Source organism: Poecilia formosa, unplaced genomic scaffold (genome assembly GCF_000485575.1).
Source record: "Poecilia formosa unplaced genomic scaffold, Poecilia_formosa-5.1.2 Scaffold3, whole genome shotgun sequence".
Classification (NCBI taxonomy): Eukaryota; Metazoa; Chordata; class Actinopteri; order Cyprinodontiformes; family Poeciliidae; genus Poecilia; species Poecilia formosa.
The window spans coordinates 5,835,657-5,863,026 of record NW_006799942.1 but is presented as its reverse complement, the minus strand read 5'-3'; the positions used below and the strand labels follow the sequence as shown (position 1 = coordinate 5,863,026).

The 27,370-nt window shown below is 38.8% G+C and overlaps 1 protein-coding gene across 3 annotated transcripts; it reads left to right on the top strand.

The window, feature by feature from the left end:
• Positions 1–618: 618 nt before the first annotated feature.
• Positions 619–27,370, top strand: cxxc5a (CXXC finger protein 5a). Of its 3 annotated transcripts, none has more exons than XM_007556891.2 (3): positions 619–956; positions 12,433–13,431; positions 26,263–27,370. In XM_007556891.2, the coding sequence occupies exons 2-3, from the start codon at positions 12,637–12,639 to the stop codon at positions 26,305–26,307; spliced, it is 840 nt and encodes a 279-aa protein (XP_007556953.1). In that variant the 5' UTR covers positions 619–956; positions 12,433–12,636; the 3' UTR covers positions 26,308–27,370. The 3 variants fall into 3 exon arrangements, with proteins under 3 accessions (XP_007556953.1, XP_007556968.1, XP_007556986.1); XM_007556906.2 differs by having other exon boundaries at positions 619–960; XM_007556924.2 differs by having other exon boundaries at positions 620–956; positions 26,266–27,370.

The window sequence follows — 27,370 nt, the reverse complement described above, 5'->3', positions numbered from 1 at the left end:
GTAAGTTATGACAGAAACAGCTGCTCAAGTTGCCAAACGTTACACACACTTCAAAAAAAATTGTCTGAAAGTAGCGCTTCTGAGGTCAAGATATGTAGTGACACTGACATCCATTGTTGGATACATGCAGACACCTCTACTGTTGTCCATCTCATATAGGACCCATTTGTGCATTTTGATCCCTTCAGGTTTTGATGCATTTAAAATGAATATTCAGAAAAAAAATAGGAAACAGATTTAAAGCCCATAAGGGTCCCACTTTTCATAGAGAACGGTCCTACAACAAGCCAAGAACATGGGGTCATTATGTTACTAGCAGACAATGGCCTGGGGACTATTTTCAGACAATTTTCAATATGGCTTCATTTGCAAACTTTCTCTAATCCAGATGTTTTTCGGCACTAAATCAACGTAATCGACATTAGTTTTCAATAAGAGGTCAAAAAGAGATCATTTCCATGTTAGGTACAGGAGTAAACCGATGAAAAGGAGGGTATTCTTGCCCCGTCAGCCTGCAGCTGTATTTTGAAACAAGCTTCTCTGTGGCTCAGATCTCGCACAGAAATCCACTCCGGGTTTTCCACGGGGCTCCAAAAATCTATGAAATGTGTTTGCATGTTCCTCTCTGCAAACGGGGATGTAGAGGTGGGATTGCAAGCGCCGAGAAAGCTCGGGGAACCCACGCGTTCAACACAGCCTCAGAGAAAGTGCGCTTTTCTCATTGAAGCGACGCAAAATCAGAATTGTATTTTATTTTATTTCTCTTCACGTTTGTCACTAATAAGCAGGCACCGGGTTAGGATTGTGTCTTTGGAAAAAGAAGCTTTTTTGTGCCCCTGTCTTTCCTTGTCTTCTTTCTTTCTCTTTTTTTTTGTCACCATTCGCCACGGCAAGGCTGGGAGAGACACGGACCGCTCCGACTGTGGGAGCCCTCCCTTCTGTTTGAATCTGCTCTGGTAGGTGCGAATAATAATAATAATTTAAAAAAAAACGACTGAGTGTTTGCAAATATGCAGATATATGGAAAAGGAGGGAGGTGGGGGTGGATTATGGTTCGAGGTGGTGGAGGGAATCATACTTTGCTGAAGTCTGATGAAAGTTCGGATGTGATGTTAGTGTGGGATGAAGTTAAAGCATGATGTATCTGTACCCTGAAAGGTCTGATCGCAAGACAATACAAAATCCGATTTTGTTATTTTTTAAAAATTTTACTAGGGAAATAAAGTAAGCTGTAACTAAGGAGACGCCACGCTGCTGGACCTAAAGTACCTGCAGTTTAATGTAAACCAGCTGACAATATCGGTTATAGTTAGGATCCATTAATTTGGACATCGCTTTGACAAAAGTCGCCTGGTGACTGTTGTGTTACAAAAACTCTTATGAATGCGGATAACTAAAAGATTCGCGTATCCGTGCGGACCCTAAAATTAAAGATTCCCACTTCCTCGGTTTTTTTTTGTTTTGTTTTGTTTCCAGCTTGTCCTCATTTGAAAGTTTCCCACAGATGTTTTATTTTTTCCGCCACCACAAAAGGTACATAGCAGCATCTCCAAGTGGATCCAAAGAAAAGAAAAGAGAAGAAAAGAAAAGAAGGGGAAAAAAAATCCTCCAACTTTTTTCTGTGTGCGCGCCCGCAGCCTATTCGGGGGGTGAAAGAAGACGCAGCAGCAGGTTATGGACAAAGGATGGAGCGTTGAATCTAATTATTGCCACCAGGCTTTCTAACCTCCTCTGCGTTTGTGCGCGTGTGCGCGCGTCAGTCGAGACGGAGGGAGCTCAGCGAGTGGACAAGTACATACAGAGTCCGCCTGAAAATGGAGAGCTGCGTTCCGCGTTAGGTGTTCCCAGCGTCTGTCGCAAATGATTCACAACCGCGCAGCTATAAACCAAACAATGCTCCCCCTCACACCACCGCCTCCTCCACCACTGCCTCTGTTAAATAAAAGCTGCTAACCTGGCACCTGCGCATGCACTGACGTCAGTCACGGAAACTCATTCAGGACTGATTCCCGGCCAGCGTACCTGACAGTTTGTATATCTGGCTCACCAGGGCAAGACTAAGAATCTGAAGGCAGACAGTTACAGTACCATTTTCTAGATTTGACTACATCACACACTAACCAGTCACTTTATTAGGTACACTCTGGATTTGTTGACTCCTTTTTGCCTACAGAACCGAAAAAAATTGTTTGTTGCATAGACTCAAGGTGTTGGAAACGTTGCTTAGAGATTTTGATGCTCCAGATTTGACAGCTGCACATCCATGACACGGATATCCTGTTCAGCAATATCCCAAAGTTACCGCGTTTGACTGAGATCTGGGGGAATGGAGGCTACTTGAATACAGTGAACTCAAAACAGTTTCAGCTGATTAGAGTTTTATGACATGGTACATTTTCCTTCCAAAAACTGTCCATCAGAAGATGGGTACACTTCAGATATGAAAGGATGGGCTTGGACACCAACAATAACAAGTTGTCTTGTGGTGTTTAAAGTGGCCAAAATGTGCCAGAAAATATTGTTTATGCCTAATTTTGAATGCAAAATGTTGCAACTGAAATTCAGATTCATCAGATCAGGAAACATTTTTCCGGATCTATTACTTTCCTGTTAAGGTGAGCATTTGGGAACTGTAGCCTCAGTTTCCTGTTCTTAGCTGCATGAGTAGCATCTGGAGATGGTTTCTGCAGCTTTAGCACATCTGCTTCGAGCTTTGACGTTTTGTTCACTGATGGTGTTCCACACACTTTGAACCAACTGCTAAACGCATTTAAAGTTACTTTAATCCCTGTTTAGTCCTTATCCTAACGGCTTAGTTTGAACTTGAACAAGTTGTCTCTACTACCTCTAGACCTCTAGACTGACTAAGTGGCAGCAATAATATTTTCTTGTTCACAATTAAAAAGCACCGATTAAATTATGGATTACAATTAACGACGTCAAGCACAGCAAACATATTTACAAACTACCCTGGATTGCAGTTGCTAGAAAACATACATATTAAAAGTACACATTGTACTTTATCCATAAATCAAAGTCAAAGTGACAGAGATCGAGGTGGCCTCAGCATTTATTGTAGCACTGTTCCTCACTATGAGTAAAAGTCCACTAATTTGAGTCTTTGGTCAGGAATATTAAACATGGTAAAAAAAAAAAAAAAGTCACATTTAACTCACAGACGAAGTCAGACTGGATTTTGACTTGCACTGTAAAGATCCAAGACTTTACTATGACTTGCTGTCTGGGACTCAAGTCTGACAATATTTATCTCATTCAATCAGGGGTGAAAATAAGGCAGAAAGTGTAGTTACACTTGGTGAATGATTAATGTTGACCTCGTGTTTCATAGTGTATACAAATGGCACGTTATCATCGTAATGTTAGGCACACTAAGCGTGGCTTCTCGTGTGGTTTCTCATCAGGATGTGCCAGTAAAAGGAGTAACCAACCCCTTTCAAGTTTGCCTGCTTTTATTAAATGCTACCATCAGTCTATATCTAAATCAAACATTCAATAATGTTTTGTTTAGGCATAACCAGCAAACTCAAGACCTCAACTTATTGCATACTTATTATACGTATGCTATTTCTTTAGCCTTTTCCATGGGTTTACAGAGCTTTGCATTATATAGTATTGTGTTGATAGCACACAAAAAATATATATTTTAAATGTAAATAGTACACTCTTTTGGAAGGAAGACATACATAGATGAGAAATTCTCTACATAGCAAACAGAAAATGGGTAAAAAGGGGTAAATTAGCGACAGGACTGACATTATTTAATTGTCTTGTGAACATTTGTGAATGAAATCTCTGAATGTTAGTCAATGCTTCAGTTATTAGTTTCTTAGATATTTTAGTATCTCCAGTTTAATGATCATATTCAAATACCTTATATAGATTAAGACTCAGTAATAAAAAAAAATATTTAACACACACATAGTCCGGCATATTTATTGGCACCTCCCATAAAATTTTGTTACAGAGCCTTAAAATAAAATAATTGACTTGGAGATTTTGTATTCTCTCGTGTCTTTCCTACTTTGGAGAGAGGCTAAAGGAAATTGGTGTCAGTGTCACTTAATAATTCTACCCCATGAAAGCAGGAAGGCTCAGATTACTGATCAAAAGTTCCTGTTCATTCTGATCAACTTACAAAAAGTTCTTATTCTTTCATATCTATTATTAGGAGTTTTCATGAATGGTTACTGTGATCTTGTATTTTTCTTTTTTGTTAACTTATAATTGGGATGATTTTTTCCCCCCAGTGTCTGGGGTCTTTCTGGATGGAGTTTGCTTGTTCTCCCTGTGCATGTACGGGTTTTCCCCTGGTACTCTGGCTTCCTGCCACAGTCCAAGAGCATGACTGTATGACTGTTTGGTTCATTTAAAGATCAGTTTGCAAAAGCAGCACTTTGTGTTGGTGAACTACAATTTTATTGATGCCATTACTTCTAGTAAAGGGAAAACAATGTGTAAACTGTGAGAGAAGCCTTAGGTTGCTCTTGGGTGGCTGTGCAGGGGACTTCTGTCTTGAAAGTGGCAAGATTTGACACTAGGTGCTTTTAAGTGGGGCAAATAGATGATCAAAAGATACAAAAAGTTACAAGGTTCATCATTGTCAAGAATGAGGTGAACAAATATGCTTACATCCTCATTAAAACTAAGAAGTTGAAATGGGATGCATGGGAAGTTCATGTTACTTTACAGCCACTAAATGCTACATTATTGTAGCAGAATTAAATTGGTCATTATGTGCTTATGCCAAAAAGACAAACAGTTTATCTCCTGCTTGCAGTATGTAGAGAATCATTTCTGGCTGTAGCTTCATATTGTGTAAATGGATCTCAGATTCTTATACAACGTGTAAGAGTAAAGTGTAAAGTGTATACACTTTTTTATTATTACTTTAGGTTTAACCTCCAGCTAATTATAGTAACTGAAATCATGCAAATTATTTCATTAAAATAAACCCACAACACTTGTTGTAAGGGGAATGTGTTCCTGCATGTGTGTGTATGTGTACATTTGGATGAGGGGTGATGAGAGACAAATTAATGACAACGCAGTCAGTTGCATACAGGAAAACGGCTAAATAAGTGTAATAGCATATTTATCTGAATTCTTATTTGGTCATTTTAGAATGTCCTCAGTTTTGCATTTAATATATTTTTATAGGACATGTTTGTAAGGGAACGTCTAGCTGCAATGGACATCTCCATTGCAGATGTATGGAAACTCAGAAATATATCAGGTAATACAATGTGGCTAAATTAGCAACGACAAAACTCTAAATCAAATTCAGATTGTCTGCTGAGTGGGCACTAAACCTACCATGAGATTTATCTTGCCATGTATGTTGGCATATTTAAAATGCTTTCCATGTGGGTCCATGAAGAAATGAAGCATGTTCTATAAAACATCGTGTCCTGTTATGTATAGCTTATGATGCACTCCCATAATCAGTGTGTGCTTTTAGAAGACGGGTGTCAAACTTAGTGTTGTTTTGCGTCGGAGTAGCCTGGCCATCGCCTTCCTATAAAATTCCCTCTTGATTAACATTTTGCTTCACAGCACAGTCTGGGCTTTCTCCCATTTACTTGGATTCCTCCTGCAGAATTTGTACCGCATTACGTACGTCATGGACAAACGTCAGCGATTTCGTTAAATTTAAAAGAGTCCACACCTTCTGTACGAAGGAAAACATAGAGGCTGGTTTTTAATCAGGCTAGCATCGGAGTAAATTACTTTTTGCCCTAATGTCACTCCTTCTTTTTATTGATTCTCTATCTAATGATTACCTGACTGTTTTGGGCTAAAGGTAACAAAATGTGGTCATGTCTCCAAGTGGTCCAGTCAGGAGAGAAGTCCGACTCTCCTGGCATGTCAGCCACTCCAAATATTCAGCCTGCTGACGTGATTGAATCTTTCTCAGTACAGACAGAGCTTCTGCATAGCATGCCATGAGATTAAGTTACATATTACCAGGTAATTGCTGCAATGTGCGTTTTGCTCTCGCATATGAACTGCAGCAGTTATTTAGTGGTAAATGTGGTATTTCTTAGTTGCAATGTTCATGTTACACTTTAAAGTCATTCCTAAAGCTGTATCTCTCTTTTTTCGCCATTAAATCTCAAGACAAATAAGTAAACATGTGAGGACCTTATGTCATTTAAGGATAAATTTGAAAAGTTTTTTTGACAAAGCTCCCCAGTGTATTTCAAGAGTCAAATTATATTTTGAGTGATGACATTAAATGTACATATCCAAATACTTAAACTTGCTTTCTTCAAACTGAGGAAAAAAAAAAAAAAGCTAAATTATGACAAAGCTTAAAAACATAAACAGTTCCAAAAGAAATACCTCAACACTACGGCTACTGTTTCTTCTCCTGTGTAACTTCACCTAAGGAACTGGTCACCAATTATTTTTGCAGATGCTTTAATTATAGGTTCTCACAAAACACTAAGGCTTTGCAGTTTTGAGCTGAGCTATCTGACCGTTCTGAAGAATGATTCACTTGTGTAGTTCCTGGACTGTATTGATCTTTTGGTAATTTATACATTGGTCTTTATCTCCGTGCTGTCATCCAGTGTTGCACATTGTGCACAAAGACATTCACAAAAAATAATAAAAAAAAGAAAACAAGAAAGAACCATTGAGATATCAAGAACAACTTATATGAGCACATGTTAAGAAACGGAAGAGGCTTAACGTGCAAGAAATGGCACTTTAATATGTGGTTCAAGAAAAAATATTGTCCTAAAAGACGTCACTTAGTCTTTACATTTTGGATGTGCCAATAAATAAAGTGAGCCTGTCAGTTGAATTAAACTACATCAGCTATAGTTTTACCAAAATGACATCCAGGCTGTCTTTAAATTGCAGCTGCAGTTTAGGAGACAGTTCACATGAGGACATGAGGCTTCTCTGTAAATGATGCGCTGAGGGGAGCTGAGAAGCCAGGGTGTTGGAAGTAGAGGAGGGTGATTAACCAGGGACTATATGCCATGCTCAAGGTTTATTATGATTGAAAGAGTGTGACTGATAGGGCACACAGCATGGGAGAATGAGAGCGAAGCTAATACCTTGTAGGTGGACTTGCTGTCAGTTCTTACCTTATGTTTTAATGCAGTAACAGCACTGTATGACTGCATGCTGGACAAAAAAAAAACCTCCCCTCACATAAATATGGTAAATAAATATTTGCCATTGGAAGCACTTTTGTAATTTCGCAGTTTATATTTTTGTACCTTTTTTGTTTTTTAGTCTCATAAACAAAACAAAGATTAAAGAACGAGCCATTCAAGATCAGTGCCAATTCTCAATGCAGTGCTACATTAAATTAACAAACGGTATGCCGTATATATTGTTAAAAACTGAGTAGTTTTACATTGTAATAATATAACACACTGTATTCCGTCATTTCTACATACCTTACATTAGTGCTTGGATTTTCGCTCAGTGATGATGTTCAGGACAGTGCAGGACAGCCTCAAAATGTAGTTAAGTTAGGGTAATTTATACATTGGTCTTTATCTATAGGAGTTGTCAGGGACCAACTCCTACAGTCATTTACTTAAAAGGCCAGTAGCTTTTATTATTTGTTTCTAAAGAAACAGTAGCCGTAGTGTTGAGGTATTTCTTTTGGAACTGTTTATGTTTTTAAGCTTTGTTATAATTTAGCTTTTTTTTTTTTTTATCTGACTCAACACATATTGCAGGCTTTAGCAAACTTACAACTTACACTTGTTGTAAGGAAACACCTCAATTTTGTAAATTGAGGTGTTTCCATTAAATAAGAAACCTGATTAAAATCACGTGAATAAGTTTTGTCATGGATTGAATAATTGAAAAACATGCTGCACCATCATCCTTCTACCTCTTCCAGACGTCGTCTTCGTTTTTTCTGTCAGTGGTAACATCTGGTTGTTGATCACATGACTGGTGTGATGATTGCAGTTTTCAAAATACACTAATTTTGAAATAGATGGAAAATCACATCATTCTAGCGCAAAATAACTTTTGTCAAAAAAACGTGTTTTTTTTTTTTTAATCGGTGTGTTTAAATGGGCAAATTTAATTTCCCAACTCCAGTTTGCACGACTTTATGGTCAATGGAAACACAGCTAATGTTTTCACAAGGAGCAGGATTTGACATTGCTAGACTAAAGTTAGTTTGTTTGCTGTCTGACATAATATGACCTTGATCATTTTGATAAATTGACTTGGAAACATATATCAGTACAGACCCAGTTAGTTGTTATTTTATTTCTTTACCATTTTGTACATTTGTACCTTTGTAAGCATCAGTGGTTGCTAAGATTCACAAACATTTACTTTCTGGTTTAAAAGTGAAGTTTTTAAAATGAATATGTGTACAGGTTATTGACAGTATATGTGTTATTGTTTTCCTTTAGGACTTTTTAGATTATTTTTGGGTTATTGTGCATAGTTTTCACACACAAAAAAATATAGCATTGTGTCTTATGGTAGACTAAAATATTTTTTACATGCTCTTGATGTGCTCATTTTCACTCCCTTCCATTTTGCCACAAGTTAAAAGTTGGCTAGTTTTAAAGAGGTTAGCAAATCTTTGTCTTTGAAATTGACAAAGACAGATTTTTTTATCACTATCAATGGAGTCTATATTAAAGCATTCCTCCACTTAACTTTCAGGAAAAGCCATTTTTATAGAAGTTTATATGTAATTCATTAGGCGATATGTCTGGCTAATCAAAATAAAAGTACTTCCTGTTCTGTTAACTCTTAAATTCACTCACTAGACTATGTATTCTTCAATACGTTTGAATTTGTAGCGTACTTTGTAAGTTGAATCGAATGCTAAAATATTGTAAAATAATTGCTAATTAGTGTTAAATGACGTGCGTTAAATGGTCAAATTACCGCAATTCACTGTTATTATGGGTTGCAAATGTTTGCGAGTGTTTTTTTTTTTTTAATAAAATAAAAACTTGTTCACTTAATTAAACCATCACTAAAACAGTTAAATGTTGACTGAAGACATAGTTTAGAGGGATTTTTTTAGTCACATACAAAGCCTTCTCCAGAGACTATATGAAACATGAAATCCACTAATTCAGCACTCTTTACTCGCAGCTGAGCACAGATTCTGGTAGGACGGGGATGCTGTCGGGAAACCAGACCCGGGTCAGTGCAGCATCGGGGAAACTGAAACTACGGGGTTGAAGGGCTGCAGAGCTGGCTCTGGTTCTTTGGCGCCGCATCCCCCTGAGCTGGTGAAAATGTGGGGGCTGTGCTTTAGCCTTTGAAGCTTTACCTCCCACTAATTCTGGCCTTCCAATTTCCACACACTGCACAGACACCCCCCCGACCCTCCGTCCTCCGCCCCTCTCTTTGCCTTTGTTTCCCTTATAAGGATTTACCCGGCCATTTCCTCAACGTTTCTGAAAGGTGGTGCGCTTGTTTGTTAACATGGACAGGTCAGAAAATAGCATCATTATATAATTAGGTGTTTAATTGCTCTGGAGTGTCACGGGTTTGTTTAAACTACGAGTAAAACTCGTTATAAATAAATACCACTTTATATTGTTGACATTGGAAATTTTAGTAGATAACTGTGAATTTCAAGATGACAAACTTTTTTTTTCTAAAAGTAAAAGATAATGACAAACAAATGTTTGTCGGTGAAAAGTGGATAATCTGCACAATCTTGAAAATTTGGGATTTTTATTCATCAGGTTTCAAGCCTGCTTAAGTATGAAAAAGTAAATGCAATTAGTTAGACATTAAAATAATTAAATTTTTAAAAATAAAATTCAAAATATTTGAAAAATAAAGTGTTTTGTTAAATTTTCTAAATAATGTCTTTAGCTTTGTTTTTCCACACCAAAACATAATTTTTTGTCAAAGCCTTGAACCTTCTATGTTTTTGTGTTAACCCACAGATAAATGGAAAGTCATTAAACAATTAAAAAAGAGATATTTTTGAACTTTCTTTCAGCTTCTAAGGCCATTTTTAATGTGTCTTTTTAAATGAACCTGTTGTTTTCATAAACAAAAGAAAAGATCCATAGATCACAAACTCTTTCTATGTAATATGTATTTATTAAAGGATGACGCAGTGGAAATTTGATGTAATTTTAAGGCTAAACATGATAAATTTTAAAACATTCCTGTCATAAGTTGTTCTGTATTTTTTACAGAAGTTGTGAAATAGCCCTTTAACACATTTAAAGAATGTAAATTTGGTCTACTTCACATTTATATTCTTTCATGATCTGTATGTATTAATATTAAAAAAGAACCTTGTAAATCTGTGTTGTGAACTGCTGGTGAAAACATCCTAAAAATTAAACCTGATAAAGAATCAGTGTTGTTCATGAAAAAAGAGCTGTGGCAGCAGTGGAAACTTTGGACATGACCTCATGTGGCCAAACTTTTGGATTGGTGCAGCCAATATTTCCTGCTGGATAAAGACAAAAACAGACTGTTTTGGAATACATTGCAAGCAGTGCCTTGCTTGTGATAGAAAGTCATTTATCAAGAAAATTATTGTCCTTGCTACAAATTAATTCATTAGATTTTATTATATTGAAGTAGCAGGGACTTGGCTCCCCACCTTGTAATTTCCTTGCAAGCCAATCAGAGAATCTGCAGGGGAGCAGGTGTTGCCTCATCAGGCAGGAGTGTGTAAGGTTTGATTAATGGATTGATTTGGTAAGAAAAGAATTAGAGGTGTTGTAAAAGCTGTTGTTCTTGGGCAGAATTTTCATCAAATACTTCCGCAGTTGGGTGAGAAATTTCAATGCGCCTAATGAAACTCATTCACAGGTTACCATTGTTTCCTGCACAAATTCCCTACTGAATAGCAATTGTTACATCAAATCTGTATTAAAAAGGTTTTATACTAAATTCTAGTTCTGAAAGATGTGATAAGTTGATTAATTTGGGGGACCTCACTTGTGGAATAATTTAGTTTTGTACTTGTTTGCTGTCAGATTTATAGAGTTTTAAGTTTATTCTCACACTTCTGGCTTTGTTGCTTCTCAGCCACACAGAGCAGCTTTTAAACCAAAATGCTCTAAAATAGTTATGCCCCACTCGCTCAGCAGATGACACATTTTATGCACCCTTAATGGATTTGGCTGATAAGAGCAAGCAAAACCAAAAGCAGAGCTGAATCCAAGTGTGTAGTAAATGCTTTAATGTTTCTTGAAGCCGCATATGTGGTCAATTGAGCGGTGCAACAGAAGGTCGAAAGCGGAAAGGTGCACTGATTAATTTTTTTTCAGAATCAGCGATTCTGAAAAATCTCTGATTGTGAAGTGGTTAATTGAAAATTTTAACCAACTTTTTGTATCCTATATTAGTAACTAGCACGGCTAATAATGCTAAAACACCATTCTCCATTTGTATTGCTCTAAGAAAGTAGATCCTTCATTTAAGTCTGAGATTTATGAAAAACTGCCACAATTTCTAAATTTAAATCCATGACAGAAAGAGTTTGAATCTCAGAACAGAGCAACTTTACTCTACTGCATTCAGCCTTCTTGTTATCCGCTTGCTGTCTTGCTCTTTCTCATATTATTGTGGTGTGAATGAAATGAAGACATACAGTATTTTTATGTGTCACAGAAAACTATTCCTCTTCCAGCAGCTTCTTAAATCTCTCTGCACGCACCGTGTTCATTTTATGCAATTCTTGGTTTGGTTTGCGCAACCGCAGGGATGAGAATCGTCTTATTCCAGACACAGGACAATTTCTTGGTGACTCTCCATAAAACAGGGTTCCTACACAAAAATATGGAATTTGATTAAATCATTTTCAAGTCTGGATGAATGAGGAAAAATTAAAATTGAGTGCCAAACAAGTTTGTGATTTATTTATATCTATAGATTAGAAAAATCTAAATTTCTGTAAAAATAAAGAGCTTCTTTTACTTAAATTTACTTAGATGATGGCCTTTAGTTTCGATGTGTAATAGCAAGTAAGATAAGACAAACACTCATTCTAAAATCAGCTTTTTTGCCCTCCATGTCATTTTAGTTCTAGGTTTAAATCGAATCCATGGATCTTGAAGTGATGCCAAACAAATTTTTGTTTTGGCAATTTAAGGTAGAACTGATCACAAACTATGATTTAAAGGGTCTGTTTGTAATCCAGGACAATGTAGTCTATATATATTTCTATGTTCTCTACATTATAATTGATCTGAGTTGATATGTCAAAAAATTGTGAGATGGCCCTTTACCTCACTCATGAACGGAAAGCCAGCTTCAGCACAGATAATGAAACACAACAATCCATAACTTATGTGTTCCGATCTCCATAAAACAAAAAAATCATAAAAATGTAGGAAATTAAGTCGGCAGAAGTTTGGAAATGTTGGATGGAAACATCTTGAGAACCTTGAATAATAACCCCCTTTCTCTTCTCTCCCTGTAAAGTTTCCTGAAAGCCAATGGAAGAACGTGGATGAGGGCCGCGCTTCTAAGGAGGAGGAAGGCTTTGGTGCCTGTCTCTTTCTGACCGGCTGGCTGGCCCACTAACATTAAGCAACAGTCTCACCAGGGCAGAGTAAAAGTCCTTCATTGCTCACCCCTCTCCCCTTTCCACCCTCACCCCCGACCCAGGCACGTACGTACCGGACCATGTCTAGTGGGCTGTCGGAGGGACCCCAAACAGAGGACCTGGAGCGGAGTAGCTGCAAACAGGACTCTCCTGTCATAGAGCGCAGGAATCGGAGTGGCATCATCAGCGAGCCCCTCAGCAAGAGCCTTAAGAACTCGCGTACCCTATCTCAATATACAGCGGTCTCCTCTGCCACCACCAATGGACACACGGACAATAGCTCGACGAAAAGCCACTCGGCCAAACCTCAACCGCCCGCAGCTCCCCAAGCCACTGTCTCCACACTAACAGCAGCCAAGTTGGACAGAACCTTAGAACAGGTTCTGGAGGGACAAAATGGCCTGCTGCACTTTGCCCAGGCAGCAGCGCTGCTAAAGCGAGCCGGTATGGAGCACATGCTCCTGCCTGGGGGCATGGGAGTGGGAGTTGGCGGCGGAGACGCAGGCTCGGGGGCTAGCGACTTGGAGGGTACGTCTGTCACGGACGCCGTAGGTGGTCCCGTTGACTTCCCATATGGAGTAGGGAGCGGCTTCCCCTTCAACCCGGGCCTTTTCATCATGACACCGGCTGGAGTCTTTCTGGCGGACAGCGCGCTTCACATGGCTGGCTTGACCGAATACCCGGCACAGAGCGAGCTGGCCTCTGCTATCAACTCCGGCAAAAAGAAACGGAAACGCTGCGGCATGTGTCCGCCTTGCCGACGGCGGATAAACTGCGAGCAGTGCAGCAGCTGCCGGAACAGAAAAACAGGCCACCAGATCTGCAAGTTTCGCAAATGTGAGGAGCTGAAGAAGAAACCCTCTGCTGCACTGGAGGTAAGACAGTGGTGGTTAAGATGTACTATTGCTTAGTGAGGTGAAACAACTGCTTGAATGGGTTTGATTCAGAGCGACAGAGACAATCTAGCAGAATTTGAATGCACCGACCTTGGCCTCCAAGTGAGACACAAAAATTCAATCATATAGATGGGGGATACAGAATGATATGGAAAAAGTCTGAGGTTGAGAAGTAAACTGCTTTTTAAAAATACAAATAGGACTTTTGAATCGTCTTCCCCCTGAAAGAAAATTAGCAAAGTGGGGGTATATGGTGGGCCGAAGGCTTCTCGAGCAAGGAAATGACAGGTGGTGAGGAGAACGGAGGGTATGTTCAGTGTAAGCAAACGCTATGGGGTCTCTTTAATCTGCCCACTATGACCACACAAGCGCCATGCCTACATATTTCAACCCGAACACTGATTCAACCTGCCACCGCAACGCAACTGTATTGTTCAAAACGTTACACTTCCCTCAAGCGGGACCATTTTTAGTCTGATCCAATGTAACTCTTGTTTTGCCTACTTTGGCAACAGAAATTTGAATAAAAATAATGTGCGAGTTTGTGGAATAAGATTGGCAGTAATTGTGGATATGTGTACAGTATGTGTTTGAATGTCGGTATACATGTGTGGGTATGTTTGTGTATGAGTGTGCGTATAATGAGGTCCATCTGGCTGCAGAGCTGTCATCTGGAGCACCAGGTGTCAGTGTGGCACACTGCACCCCCTCTTCTGCTTGCCACTGTCCTTCTCTCCTGTGACACTCCTGCTCATCTAAATGGCCCTCCATACTTCCTGTCTGCTGCCTCACACTCTGTGGCCTAACTAACCCTGGCCGTGGTGGCAGATGTTTGATCTCAAAGGAAACAAACTTTTGTGGATGATGGTGTCACTTTTGCGTTGCATAATAAATTGATAGACATGAAACACTGTGTGAACATAAACCAATAGAGAGGCCGCTGGTCTAATTGACCCAAACCGAATCTATGCTGCAAACGGCTAATGGCTTTGCTACGATCTCTGGCTGATGCTGATTGGGACGGACAGCTTAGTCTTGTGTTTGCAGGCTAAAAGGTTAGTTATCCAGGCCTGATGTGCTGAGTTTGGCCCCTCGTGATAAACTTGACACATGTGTAAAAATCAGATAATTTTGAGTGATACAGCTCTCTGCACATGGCAGGAGATTTCAGAGTAATGAAATGCCACAATTCTTTTTGTCAGCATGGTTGTGTTATGCCTGTATTGTGCATAAGTAAAAGGCCATTCTGACCTTTTTTGGGTATGTGAAGTAAAAAAGATAAACACTGACAGATTGATTAACTACGAAGGATTTACAAACAGAAAATGCCACAGTTTGCTAATATTAGTTGCCAATGAAGTTAATATCTACTTCCCATCTGCTGCAAATGAAATGACTTTTTTGAATTTAATCACTCTGGACTTTATTTTAACAAATCAAGTTCAAAACCAAAAGTACTTAGACTGGTCCTGCCTGAACTCAATAATCGGAACAGAACGTCTTTGTTTTGAAATGTATGTTATGACATTTTTATTCTGTATGTAAAAATAAACAAGGAGAGTGGGAGAGAGTTTACAATACTATATTCCAATTCTCTGTTACGTGCACACTTCCTGTCTGAAAGTGGTGGTCTGAATAAACAGCAAACATGTCTCCATAGAAAATACTGTTTTCAAATAGCTTCTTGCACCCTAATATTAAAATGATATGACTTTGGGTCTAATTACGTCTGCAACCACTTCTACACTGAAGAGTGGTGTCGTTAGCTCTTAGGTATAGTGCGGTAAAATGCTTGAAAAACTTTGAAATTTGAGGTTTTGACAGCGACGTATGGCCTTTTCACCAGTCGGCATATGTATATGTCTAATAGTAACTCATTTTGAAGGCTCGTGATAGTGGAATGGATCAGAGTTAAGCATCAAATTTAATCCTTTTGTCAAAGCTTGTCATACAGAAGAATACTTCTCATCAGGGGCAGTGAGACTGAAAATTGTTCAATTGCTGTCACTAGCAGATTTCTATTATTTATATTTTAGTTAAAAAAAAACAAACAGCTGTTGTGTCTTGTAAGTCAGTGTCACGTAATCAACACAAGTCTTCCGCAGTACTTCTCAAGCATCCTCAGCAGTGGGATTAAAGTTTTGACGTGGTGATGGAAGTGGAGAATTTGTGTTCTAGTGTTTTGATTTAGAGCCTGTTTGGGTAATTAGTTACTTTACATTGAGTGAGAGAACATGTGAGCCCTGTGGGTTCCTACTGCCCCGGTGACGTACTGCCGATCTGTCCAGGGTGTATCCCGCGTCCCGCCTATTGCCGGATGAGAGCTGGGAGATGGCAGCTATAGCTGACCTCATTTTTCTGGGCACATACAGTCGCCGGTTGTGGACTTGACCAACTAAAACAGCCTCATATCATAACCATGTCCACACAAGCTCATGCAGTGCAGTACAGTGAGCATCAGGCATGCACTCCGTTCACTTACATCAAGAATGTTTTAATGATAGGTCTAGCTCTTCTTGTTTCATTCGTTTCCTGCAAAGTAACTCTTTGAACCATCATGAAGAGCTACATTTTGCCCCCCACAAGTTTGGGATAAAGCTTGTCAGCTAAAACTTAGTGGAAAATGCGTTCCCAGTGAGAGCTATAGCCAGATCTATAAAGTGATGATTTCCCTTTGAGGTAGCATGTTTTACTTCGGCTACTCTCAATTTCTAAAATTAAATCAAAATTTACCTGAAATAATGGCCCATGATGGAGATCTCAAGAGATCCCGATTTCAAACCAGATTCTTCACGAATCATTTAAGTGCCTTTTTGGTTTTTTTAGGGATAAGCAAACAAAACCTTTTAAAAAAAAGATTTCTCCAAAAAGCTTGTTAAGACTCTTGGATGTGTATTTTGAATGTATATTTGAGTATGATTCAGTACAGCAATCAACAAAATCCTGAAGGAAAACTTCAGCTAGATGCTCTGAGTGGTACTTAATTTGAGGTTTGGAAGTGAAGGTCATTATCTTCCTGAATCTTGGTCGTCTGACCGCTGCCCTGCATGCTTTAGCTGTTTGCCTCTCCATCATACCTGATTCAAATAAACAAGCTTCGTCCTCGACATTTATACAAATTCAAAAGAAGTCCGACCCGATAGTTTAAGCGAGGTGTGTGGAACAGGGACCTCTGCAGGACACTGGTTCCCAGGGGCCAGCGGTGACAAACACTGTTGTGAAATTTTACTTGTAAACTTTGTTGAACCACTTTTGCTTCTGGAATTTACTGGGACCGAGATTAATTCTTTCTGAAGTTGTACTTTTTTCTGACTTGTGACTACATTAAAGTTTATGACCTCATAGAAATTGTTTCTATAGCAAAACCTTTTTTGTTGGTAGCCATGTACATAAAACAGTATGTAACAGTTTACTTGTTTCTGTGGTTTAGTATTTTTTATTATATATATGGCTATAAATAGTGATTAAAATGTCCAAATCCTCCCTGTGATGTAGCGGCTTAATTCTATTTTATTTTTGTTCTGATCCCGTGGCCGGTTGAATCTGTTGAAATATGATACATTAGCTTCTGATCAGACCAAAATAAATCTAAATGACCTCCACATTTTCCTCCAGTAGTCTATGAATAGATTATAGAAAATTATTTTAAATTGTCAGTTGTCAAAGAGGGTACGGTACGTTCCCAACAAGTATAAATTGATTCACAGTCATTGCAGCAAAAGACACCACTTACTAAAATAAAAAAAGTCAGGCACCTTCTCAACAACTCCATCTTCATGTAAATATTAATTAGCAAAGCCGTAGCAGTCAGTTTTGATTGGAAGAAGCAGGAGCTTCTCATCTAAAGACTTTGAATGTTACATAGGTACAGATTTTACACATCAGACCATTGCAGTGGAGTTTAACTAACTGATCAGTCTCTCTGAATGGTTTATGCCGCTTGATTTACTGCTTTGTCAGATTAATCTTTCTGATGTCAAATTGCCTCCACCATTACTTGTTTTATTCATAACACAAAGTAAAATACAACCCAGCTGAGCTTGTACTTTGCTGCACATTTTCAAGAAAAGTTTTAAAATGTTAAACAGTTGCTTATATGAGCATCCCCCACATTGTTTGGACAACATTTATTAAGGAATCAGAATATATTGTTGAGTTTTGACATTAATATCTTCTGATCTTTACCAGTTCAAGTCACACATTCAGTGTCAAAGCTTGGGTTCCTTGTGACATCTAAACTTTTTGTTTACTTTTTTCATCTTAAAATAGTATATATAGAATAAATAACTATGAAATATTAAAAATAAATTTGGCATCTTTAAGTTTGACCTGTCATTGTTTAGGTGCTAGCCTCACTGCAGCCTTGTGAGTCACTGTTCCAGTTGTTTTAATCTTAGTCATTAGCCTAATGACTAAGGCTGCAGAAATGACAAATTTGGGTGAGTGGCTATTTTCTTGCAGCCATTTCCTTATGAAGATCAACACACATTGGACTTTCTTCAATAGTATCGTTTCTCATCTTTCCCATTTTGAAGAGTCGCAAAGAGAAATAGGACTCTACACGTCATAATTATGTCAGAAGAAAGCAGGAAGTCAATGACTGCAGCATAATCTTTGAAAGCCCAAAAGGATAAAACAGATAAGACAATATGTCCAGCCTTCCTGTTATCTGCTAAAAGTCTGAATTCCTTCCAGTCTCAGTCAAACATGCCATGCTACTGCAGCAATACAGAAAGACTGACATGCTTTAGCATGGCTGCTTTTGGAACCGTTGTCATAATTTGATCGCAAATCACAACATGAATATATGCTGAGTATATATATATATATATATGCTGAGTATATATATATATATATATATATATATGTGTGTATAGTTGTTAGTTGTTGCTAGGTGCCCTTGTTTTCTCTTGTTCATCTAAGCTGTCATCAGGTACGACGTCATCCGTACAGACATGAGATTCATAGCCAATAAATTAGAAATGTCTAATTCAACTGATTGTTTTAGATTACAACTCAGTTTTCACTTATGATATATGTTTGCATTGTCTTTCAGTTTTGTTTTTTTTTAAGTGGGATTTGTGCTTCCCATCAGCAGCTTTAGTGCATATCCAGGGTGACTTGGGCACCACCTGCGCCAGAGCAGATCTCCTGGCTCTGGGAGTCGCGCTGAACTGCGATGAGCCTCAGCTGTAGTTCAGACAGCCCCTGAGTGTCATGTTCCACTCCAATCAAAGATGGCACAGTACATCCCCGTCTGCTCCGACTATTACACCCTGTGCGCTTTCAAAGGGGGCATGATCTCTTATTTGAAATATGTGTTGGTCTCAGTTATCCTGGATAGATTTCACTGCTTTCTTCACATATCTGTGTGTGCACACAGTGGACGTGGCGCAACATCCCGCACGTGTTTCACTGCATTTGCATGCAACACTTTTTTTTTTTATTCCCCTCTTTATCTGTTTGTTTGTTTCGGGCTGCGGGTGCATGTATGCAAGAACACAAGTGCAGTCCAGCGACGACGGTGGCAGCGTGTTTATTTTGGGTGTTGACGGTTTCCATTGAAAGCTCATGGCAGCTCAAAGAAGAGCGTAAAATTGGCAAGTGAGGGGGAGTTAGCATGCTGAGGCCTTTGCCACCTCACCGCTCACTGGCTGAAGATGTCTGGATTTATTCTGGAAATGCTATGTTTGAGAGAAATAAGTGCAAAGGCAGTTCTCTTCTGCTCCCCGTCTGAATACCCTCCAGGGGTGTCAGTCTCAGCAGCGGTGAAAAGAGAGGAAAAGTAAAGGTTTGGAAGTTCTACTCCTCCTTGTTGTTATCTAAATGTCACAAGACTTTTAGGATCCGCTGTGCTAATGGCTAATATTTAAGTATCTTATCAAAAATAAGAGGAGCTCGGCTTTTGTAGACTTTGGGAAGCGGCGCTGGTTAAACGTATACACTCGGCCCTGCATGTCATTATGCGCAGCTAGCACCTGAAACGTTTTCCTCTGACACCCACTTTGCCAGCATCAGATGGCGATATGGGAGCAGTATATTCCCTCACTGTCTTCCCTGCCTCCAAGATACCGCACACCAGACAGTCAGGACAGCGGAGACTCATAGAAAGTGACAGGCATGCAGTCTGACGCCGAGATGCAAAGATGTGTGGGCAAGTTGCTGGGCAGGCGGAGGGACATGTTGAGGTGGACAGGAGGGGGTTTGGGGGAGGGGACAACCGAGGCAGCCAAGGTGTCACTGTGGACTGACATCCGCATTAACCCATGAAACTTTTAGCTTGAAGAGTTTTCTTTTTTTTTTTTGAAGTACAGTTCCTAGCAACCATTGTTCACTCCTTATTTTTATTTATTTTTTATTTTTTTGTCATTTTCATCAGACTGCAACCACAAATAATATGGTATTTTATTAGGACTGTAATGGATCACAACATGGATCTGTATTAAGACCCTTTTATTTTGATAACCTCGAATAAAATATTGTCCAACTCAGAAGTCATTTAATTTCCAGTGAGATTAAGATCCGCATGGTGGCAACATCTGGCTCTGGAAATGTAAACATGTCTTTACTATATTCAGATCCTTTCAGCGACTTTTTATCCAAATCTAACAAGTGGCAAATCAGGCCACCTTTTACTATGCTGTTGGAAACTTTTATGGCGGCAACACTTGCTGTGAGCACTTCCTGTTTTCCAAGCGTTGCAGTCAGTCTGACATGGTCGTCCGTCCTGCAGAAAACCGTCACCAGCAGTCAGAGCAGAGGAAACCCACTCCACTCCATGTCCAGATCGAAAAGAAATCACAAATTTGTGGCCACGCTCACTTTCCCAGCTCCTTACTAGCCACTGGGCGGGATTGTGTGTCTGAGAGAGATGATTTTATACCTGAACATGGGACTGTGTGACAAAAAGCTGTACCGTTTTAACCAGTGCCAGAATTCAACTGCTTGGACACTGTTTACCTAGAGAGGCCAGCAATGAGATGGTTTTAAGCTAAATATAACATATTTACACTAAAATATCAACATTTGCACAGAAACATAAAAATAGAATCCTAAATAACCTATTTAATTGGTTTATTGGCAAAAAAATAAGCTTATTTTGAGTTAATTACACTGTAAAAGTGTTCCTTAGACTTCACATGTGATTAATGGACTCAGATGTCAGAGGCTGGAATGGAGGTACTTTAAAAAGCTTAAATTGAATAAAATTGATAAAAAGCAATGAAGGTACTAGACTCCTTGTATTTATTGACATATATTGGCATGTCTCCAGCATGCTCTGTGTCATATTTATGCCCAGAGCTGTGACAGCCAGCTGATTAATTAGAGGATTAGCTGAAGATTAGTCTGAAATTATTTTGATGATTAGCCTCTTCAGACTCTTTTCTGGACTAAAATGAGCTGTTATTTTAGTTCTGATGCTTTTCAACACTGTGTTGCACTGAAGAACCAAAAAGCAAACAAAAGTGAGAAAACAAGAAAAACACTGACTCTTTGTTTGACACTTGAAGCTCCTAATGAGTGCTTATTGATAGGGATGTTCTGAATCAGTATTTTTTGTCTTACATATCAATCAGTCTTTCAAAGTTAGACATTTGTTATCATCTAATCACAGTCCTAGAATTCATCAAAGTCAATGCAATGTATGTAGTTGAAAACACAATAACTTCAATATGCAGTAAAATAACACACCCCAAATCAACAGTATTAGTTTCCTTTAGGTATGTGGCTTTCCACCATTTAATAGACACATCTTGGTGCTGCACAATCTGTTTTTCTTAAAAGAAATGTTTTTTTGTTTGTTTGTTTTTTTTTTCCCAACTTGAGTTTCTGTCATATAGCCTCCACATGTTATGCCAATGCAGGATTAAATCAGTTAATAAGGCTACTATGCTGATCTTACAATGCTTCTTTAACATTTGTTACTAAAGATATGTTTGACTAGAAACAAAAAGCCGGTGTTTAACAATCTCATGTCTTGGTTGTGCTAAAGATGTTTTCACTTGAGCAGCTAAAACCAAGGCTGATGTTCATATATTTAGTTTCTGTTTTGATATGACTTGTTGATATTTTAGATACTTATCTAGTTACACTTGTCTGGTGACACGTTGTGTTCATTTGCCTGTTTCTGAACGTCATGGAAACAACCACGGCTTGAAGTCCACTTTCTGACACACCAATGTCTGTGCTCTAAATCGGAGTTGGCACTGCTCCACCGGTGGCGAGTAGCGGAGACGCATACTGTGTAAATGCGGAGGTTGCGTTCCATGTAGCGGTAACCCGGAGGGGCCCTACCTACAAAGTCATTTTCATTCATTTTCTTAGCAATTACCAGGACATGGAGACATAACTCCTGCCTCTCCCAGCAACATTTTGTTTAAGCATCGAACTGTGGACTTGTGATGAAGTTTCCAGGTGCTCCGAAAGAAACAGGCTCACAGCTGCCCAGATCCTCCCACATATGAGTTTGTTTTATCTGGCCTACTTTGAGTGCCGACTCATCACGCAGATCCTGTGAAAATCTCAGTAGAGTTCCGGTAACTCCACATGTTTATGTTTGTGATTGTAAAAGGGAAAATGCTTTTTCTGTACATGCCTAAAAAAACAGCCAAGTTTGTCACGGTTTCTCTTGTTTTGTACTTTCTAACATTGGCTCTAACTAAATGGCCAGGTTTAGCCAGTAGCTAATTCCTTAATGCCTTACTTGCATGTTCTCTTGTCTTTCACATTTTGAATAATAGCTAAGAGAAGTGTATAAATGTGCACCATAAAGAAAGGGCTATCATGGATTGTAAACAAGAAGTTTAATTTCACTGAGGGCAAATTGTATGGGAAATAGAAATAAAGAAAAAATGCTGGATTTTTTTATTGTAGTGGATTTCTTAATTTTCCCATTAAATAAACTGTGATTAAATGTTTTTAAAGGAAATATTTTACTAATTTTTACTAGTGGTGCTAATAAATGTGACAGGCGCTCTTTATCTAAGTCTATTTTTTTTAAAGCCACACATTGTGACATCTCACATTTGCTTCAGCATGTTGAGATGCTTTGAGTTGATTGCGTCTGTTTCCTTATATGTGTTTTGGGAATCCATAGAAAACAATCAGCTGAACACTCAGTTGTGCCCTGAAGCCAAAACTGAATTAGGAATGGTTTAAACAGGTTTACAGATTCTTGCATCACTTATGCTTTCCTTTATTTGGTTTATTACACGGAAAATGTTTGTGTCATGTGTAAGCCAATGGGTTTGCCTTTATTTGAGACGGGGGGGCACATCCATCGACTTGTAGTGATTGGCCTCTTCACACCCACAGATCCCATCTGCGTGAACTCTCGCAATCAGTGTTGAGGAAGGATAGGAAGGAGGTTTTCTATTTCTGAAATGCTGCCATAACCCCACCAACCCCCCCATCCCATTGATTGCACACGCTTGATAATGAGGAAAAACAGCATTACCGCTCAGTCCCAGCCGCGTGTTGTTTTTCCTCCCACACATTACGTCATGGTCGGTCCAGCCCTTACCAGGTTTTTAACATCTGTGGCAGTGCCAGATGTTGCTGTCCTCCAAGTCTCTGCTTAACAGCTGAGCGCAGCAGCAGAAAGGTCACCGTCAAGATGGAGGAGACGCCGCTGCAATATGTCGGTAGTTAACCTCGGGGTCATTTGTGTTAAAAACGGTTTTCTTAAGACACATAGACTGAAGGCTTGAGTAGCTTTCAGAGGATAACTGTAGGTTTAGTTACTAAAATAAACATGTTATCTACAAAATGTATTGAGTTTCGTCTTCCCGTAGCTAGCTAGTGTTCAATATTTTTGATCAAAACTGGAGGCTTTTATTGACAGTCATTAGATAGGAAGTGGGTGTTCAGGCAAGGGTCTTGAAAGTAGACTCTATATATGGCATGCCCGCTCTACCTCTACACCACACGGCGCTCTGTCATTTTAATATTATTATTAGATATTGTGATGAGAAAATAGCTGTAGATCACATGATTGACGCTACACCTTCGGATATAATCATATGATAAGGTTTGTTTTGTGTGTCAGACCAAAACATCCATACAAACAAGAAAATGGCTGAAGTTTAGTCACCAGGAACTGTTCAGTCTGTGGATCTGCGACTGCAATAAATGTTTTTGTTTATAACATTTCGGAACCTGAAATGCACCTGATAGGATTTTTTTTTACTTCTTTGATATTAAAACAATCCTAAATCAGGCATTAAAACCACCTTCCCCTTCAACATCCAGATAATTTAACAAACACTTGATTCCTTTTAGTGTTTTAATCAGCTGTATTTACTAGAAAAAGAGACTTTACACAGTATTGGAAATAAAAATGTAACCTTTTTGCAGATAAACAACCATCAGTGTACAGTTAACTTTGCTAGAAATTTAATGTGGAGTCTGTACCTTGTTGCCACAAATTTTCATGTCCATGTGAAAAAATAATAATAAAAAAAAAAAAACAGTGGTGGTCACAAAAGATCAACCCTGACTTAAGTGTAAATGAATGATTTAAATTGGCCTGAAAAGTAATTAAGGCAGGTATTGTTTTTGCCTGAACTAATTTGAACTAATTCCTTTGTGGAAAACACAATTTTACAGCCTGAAAAAAGCTACACCAAAAACTTTAGTCTGATTACGTCAGTGCTAGCCGGTCTTCATTATTATTTTTTCATACCTCAATTTGACTTAAAGAGCAGCAGCAAAGACATGACAATAAGATCTTCTTTCGTTTCATTTAAATGATGGAACAGTATTTGTGTTTCTGCTCACTGTTTGGATGGTTATTTATTAAAAAAATAAATAAAAATTCTCTGCTGGTGAGTATTGAGGGAGAACTGAGCCTGATTCCAGCATATATGAGAATTTCACTTGAACAGTCTCACTGTTTGGTGTGATTTCGGGGGTGTATTGCGAGAGTCGGTTAACGTGCCACTGTGTGTGGAGGTGTGTGACTGCACTTGAATACATATTGGTTTCGATGTGAGAGTGTGTGTGGGTGCGTAAATGTTTGCCGAGCTTCTGCCCCTCACACCACCAGCCCCCCTCCCTACCCCTCCATCGCCGCCACCGCCACCTCACTCCAGGCAGTTCTGGCAAACGGAAGAATCCGTGCTGCAGAATAGAGGCGTGCTTTGCAGGACGCCAGCCACGTTCTGGCTCCCGGGACCCGAGCTGCTCTCTATCTCCTGACTGGCAGGCTGCTGCTGAGCCCTGCAGCTGCATGCATGTGTGCCACTCCTGCTCAGTGCAGTCAGACACGCTGATAACCACAGCGACGGGGGGGTGGAGGGCCGGTTTTGGAGGTGGGGGTCGAGGGGGAGGGGGGTGCAAAGCAACATCACCATTCACGATGGTGTGGGAGGGCAATGTGTGTGGTGGCTAAATAATAAATGTGACGTATTGGGTTTTCTGTGAGCTGAGGCCTGTTCCTCCTCTGGTGCTGAGGGCGGTGATGTAGAGATTTCCCTCATGCTGCTAACCAAGGGTCAGACTCTGAAATAGAACCACTACTGAGTGGATTACATATTCAGTTTATTAGCTGATTGACATCCATATTTTAGGTCACCAGAAGTTTTCCGGAGAGGTTTTGTTTTTCACAACTTTACAGTTGAAAACCCAATCTTTCGTCCTGTTGTATTAACTTAGCAAAACAACTGATAAGGTTACTTAAAATATGCTTTCTACGTTAAATAGTAGTTAGTAGTAGACAGTGTTTATCTGCTGTAAACACGGTCTTGTAGTGGTTTTAATTTGAATGACAAAAAATAAAATAAAATCAGTGATGGGACATTTAAACTCATATAATTCAAGATGGGAGACCAGTGAAGACCATTTGTGTCTAAAGCCAACTTCTGATACAAAAATACAAGTACGTAAAAGCACTATTTTTAAAATCTGGTGGGAAAACTTACAGCATTCGATTAGTAAGATTTAGGGAAAGATTGTAGAAATTCAATATGGAACCTCACTGTTGTAAAAATCTGACCAGTATTCAAAATAATTTTCAAATTTTTTTCCCAGCCTCCCTGTGATAAACCAACTGTTGTATTTGTATGGAGAACAAATATAACAGTTCCCTGGAAAAACTGATAACTTTGGGGTTGACATTTTAAACAACCCTATACATTTTTAGTGCAATTAGCAATAGGAAAACAATAATCCCTGTATGTAGTCCATAACAAATTATATTCCGTCTTAAATTTCAATAATCCACTGATATTTCCAAATCCACCATATTCCACGGCAGGCTGACGTCAAACATACACAAATCTATTCTGTCCTTCTGTTGTCTTTTAGTCTGAATTAACAGCAGATTTCAATATAAAAATGTGGTTTATAATATGGTTCTAATAGGGGTTACTTAAAAAAAAGGACTCCTCACACCATTATTTTTAAATCTGAATTCATCCCTTTAGCTTTATTTCTTATAAAAAAATGTACTATTCCTTCTTTAGTTGATTTATGCAATTCTTTACTAATGATGTGTATTTTATTACTCGTTTAAGTTTTATTCTTCATTTTTTTCTCGCATAGTAAAGACAGAGTTTCATTTTCAAGTTATTTTTGCCGTCTGTTATGCATTGATATGTTTGTGTGTTTGTGTAAAATTATTTATGTGTGCAAGATGTGGACATTTTAAAAGGAAGTTGTGTATTTGAGGCTAATATTTGCAAACAGACACACAGAAAAGTGTTGGTGTTCATTAACGACTTATTCTTTCTTTCTTTCTTTCTTTCTTCCTTTCTTTCTTGCCCCCCTCCCTCCTCTCTCCTCTCCCTTGTTGTCTTGTGTTTCTCCAAGAAGGTGATGCTTCCTACAGGAGCAGCGTTCCGGTGGTTCCAGTAGGTCTCCTCCTTCGCTCCTTTCCCAAAGCTCTGCCATCAAGTGCAATGCCAACTCCTGGATTGTCTCCGGAACAGACACTGGTTAATAAACAAACTAGCAATGAATAAAATTCTATATAAAAAGAAAAACCAACAAAAACAAACAAAAAAACAAAAGCAAAGCAGAAAAAAAAAAACAATCGGATTATGGGATGCACCTACTTATTCCTTGAACCAAAAATGAAGCATAAAAGAAAAGCATCTATGGCAACTTTTCATTCCCTTTTTCTATGTTTCCATTTTTTCATACCTTTTTGTCCTTTTCCCAGCTGGATTTTTTTCTCTTTTTTGGGTTTCTGTCTCTTAAACATGGAACTGCTCATTGCCAGAAACAGAAATAACGGACAGATGGTGGACAATCAACTAATTTCTGTGTTTGGTGTTAATGTTGTTCATGTGTGAAAAGATTCGGTACTTGTGTAGAGAATGTAAATTTACAGCTATATTTTAAAGCTAGCGGCTAATGGCAAACATCGTAACTCTTCACTGTTATGTTACCTAAACCCTTGTCTAGTTTATGGTTAAGTTTGTTGAAGATGGAGGCAGAAAGTGATTTAAAATGTGACGCTGTCAAGTTCAGACTGAAAAGAAAGTGAATATTATTGCTGGGCAAAACTCTCAGAGTTGAAGCCATCACTACTGTAATCTCCTTAATGAGCCCTCCTCTGCATTTCCAAAATTTTCCTTTCTTGTAAGACTGGCAGCCTTATGTTACTGTGGCCCTACTGAGCATGTGCCAGTACTGCTCAGGGCAATAGCACCAAGCAACAGCACTTGCTCTGAGTCTACCCTACTGAATGCACTGAAAAAAGTTGCATTTCTTTTTTTTTTTTTTTTTTTTTTTTTTTTTTTTTGTAATTGTTGGTTTATTTGTTAAATTTTCATGAGGTTTTTTTTTTTTTGTTAAGTTGCTGGGTAGCTGCAGCTTTTGAGAAGAAAAAAAAATAACTCAATCTTTGTATTTGTTTAGGAAATTCGACTGGTTTTGTGAATAAAAGGAATGCATGTATTTGTGTCGAACTTTA

Bases quoted from the DNA above. Each gene is read 5' to 3' on its own strand.
- cxxc5a (XM_007556891.2), top strand. From the start codon at position 12,637: ATGTCTAGTGGGCTGTCGGAGGGACCCCAAACAGAGGACCTGGAGCGG. The intron at 13,432-26,262 runs GTAAGACAGTGG...TGTTTCTCCAAG, and splicing joins AACCCTCTGCTGCACTGGAG to AAGGTGATGCTTCCTACAGG.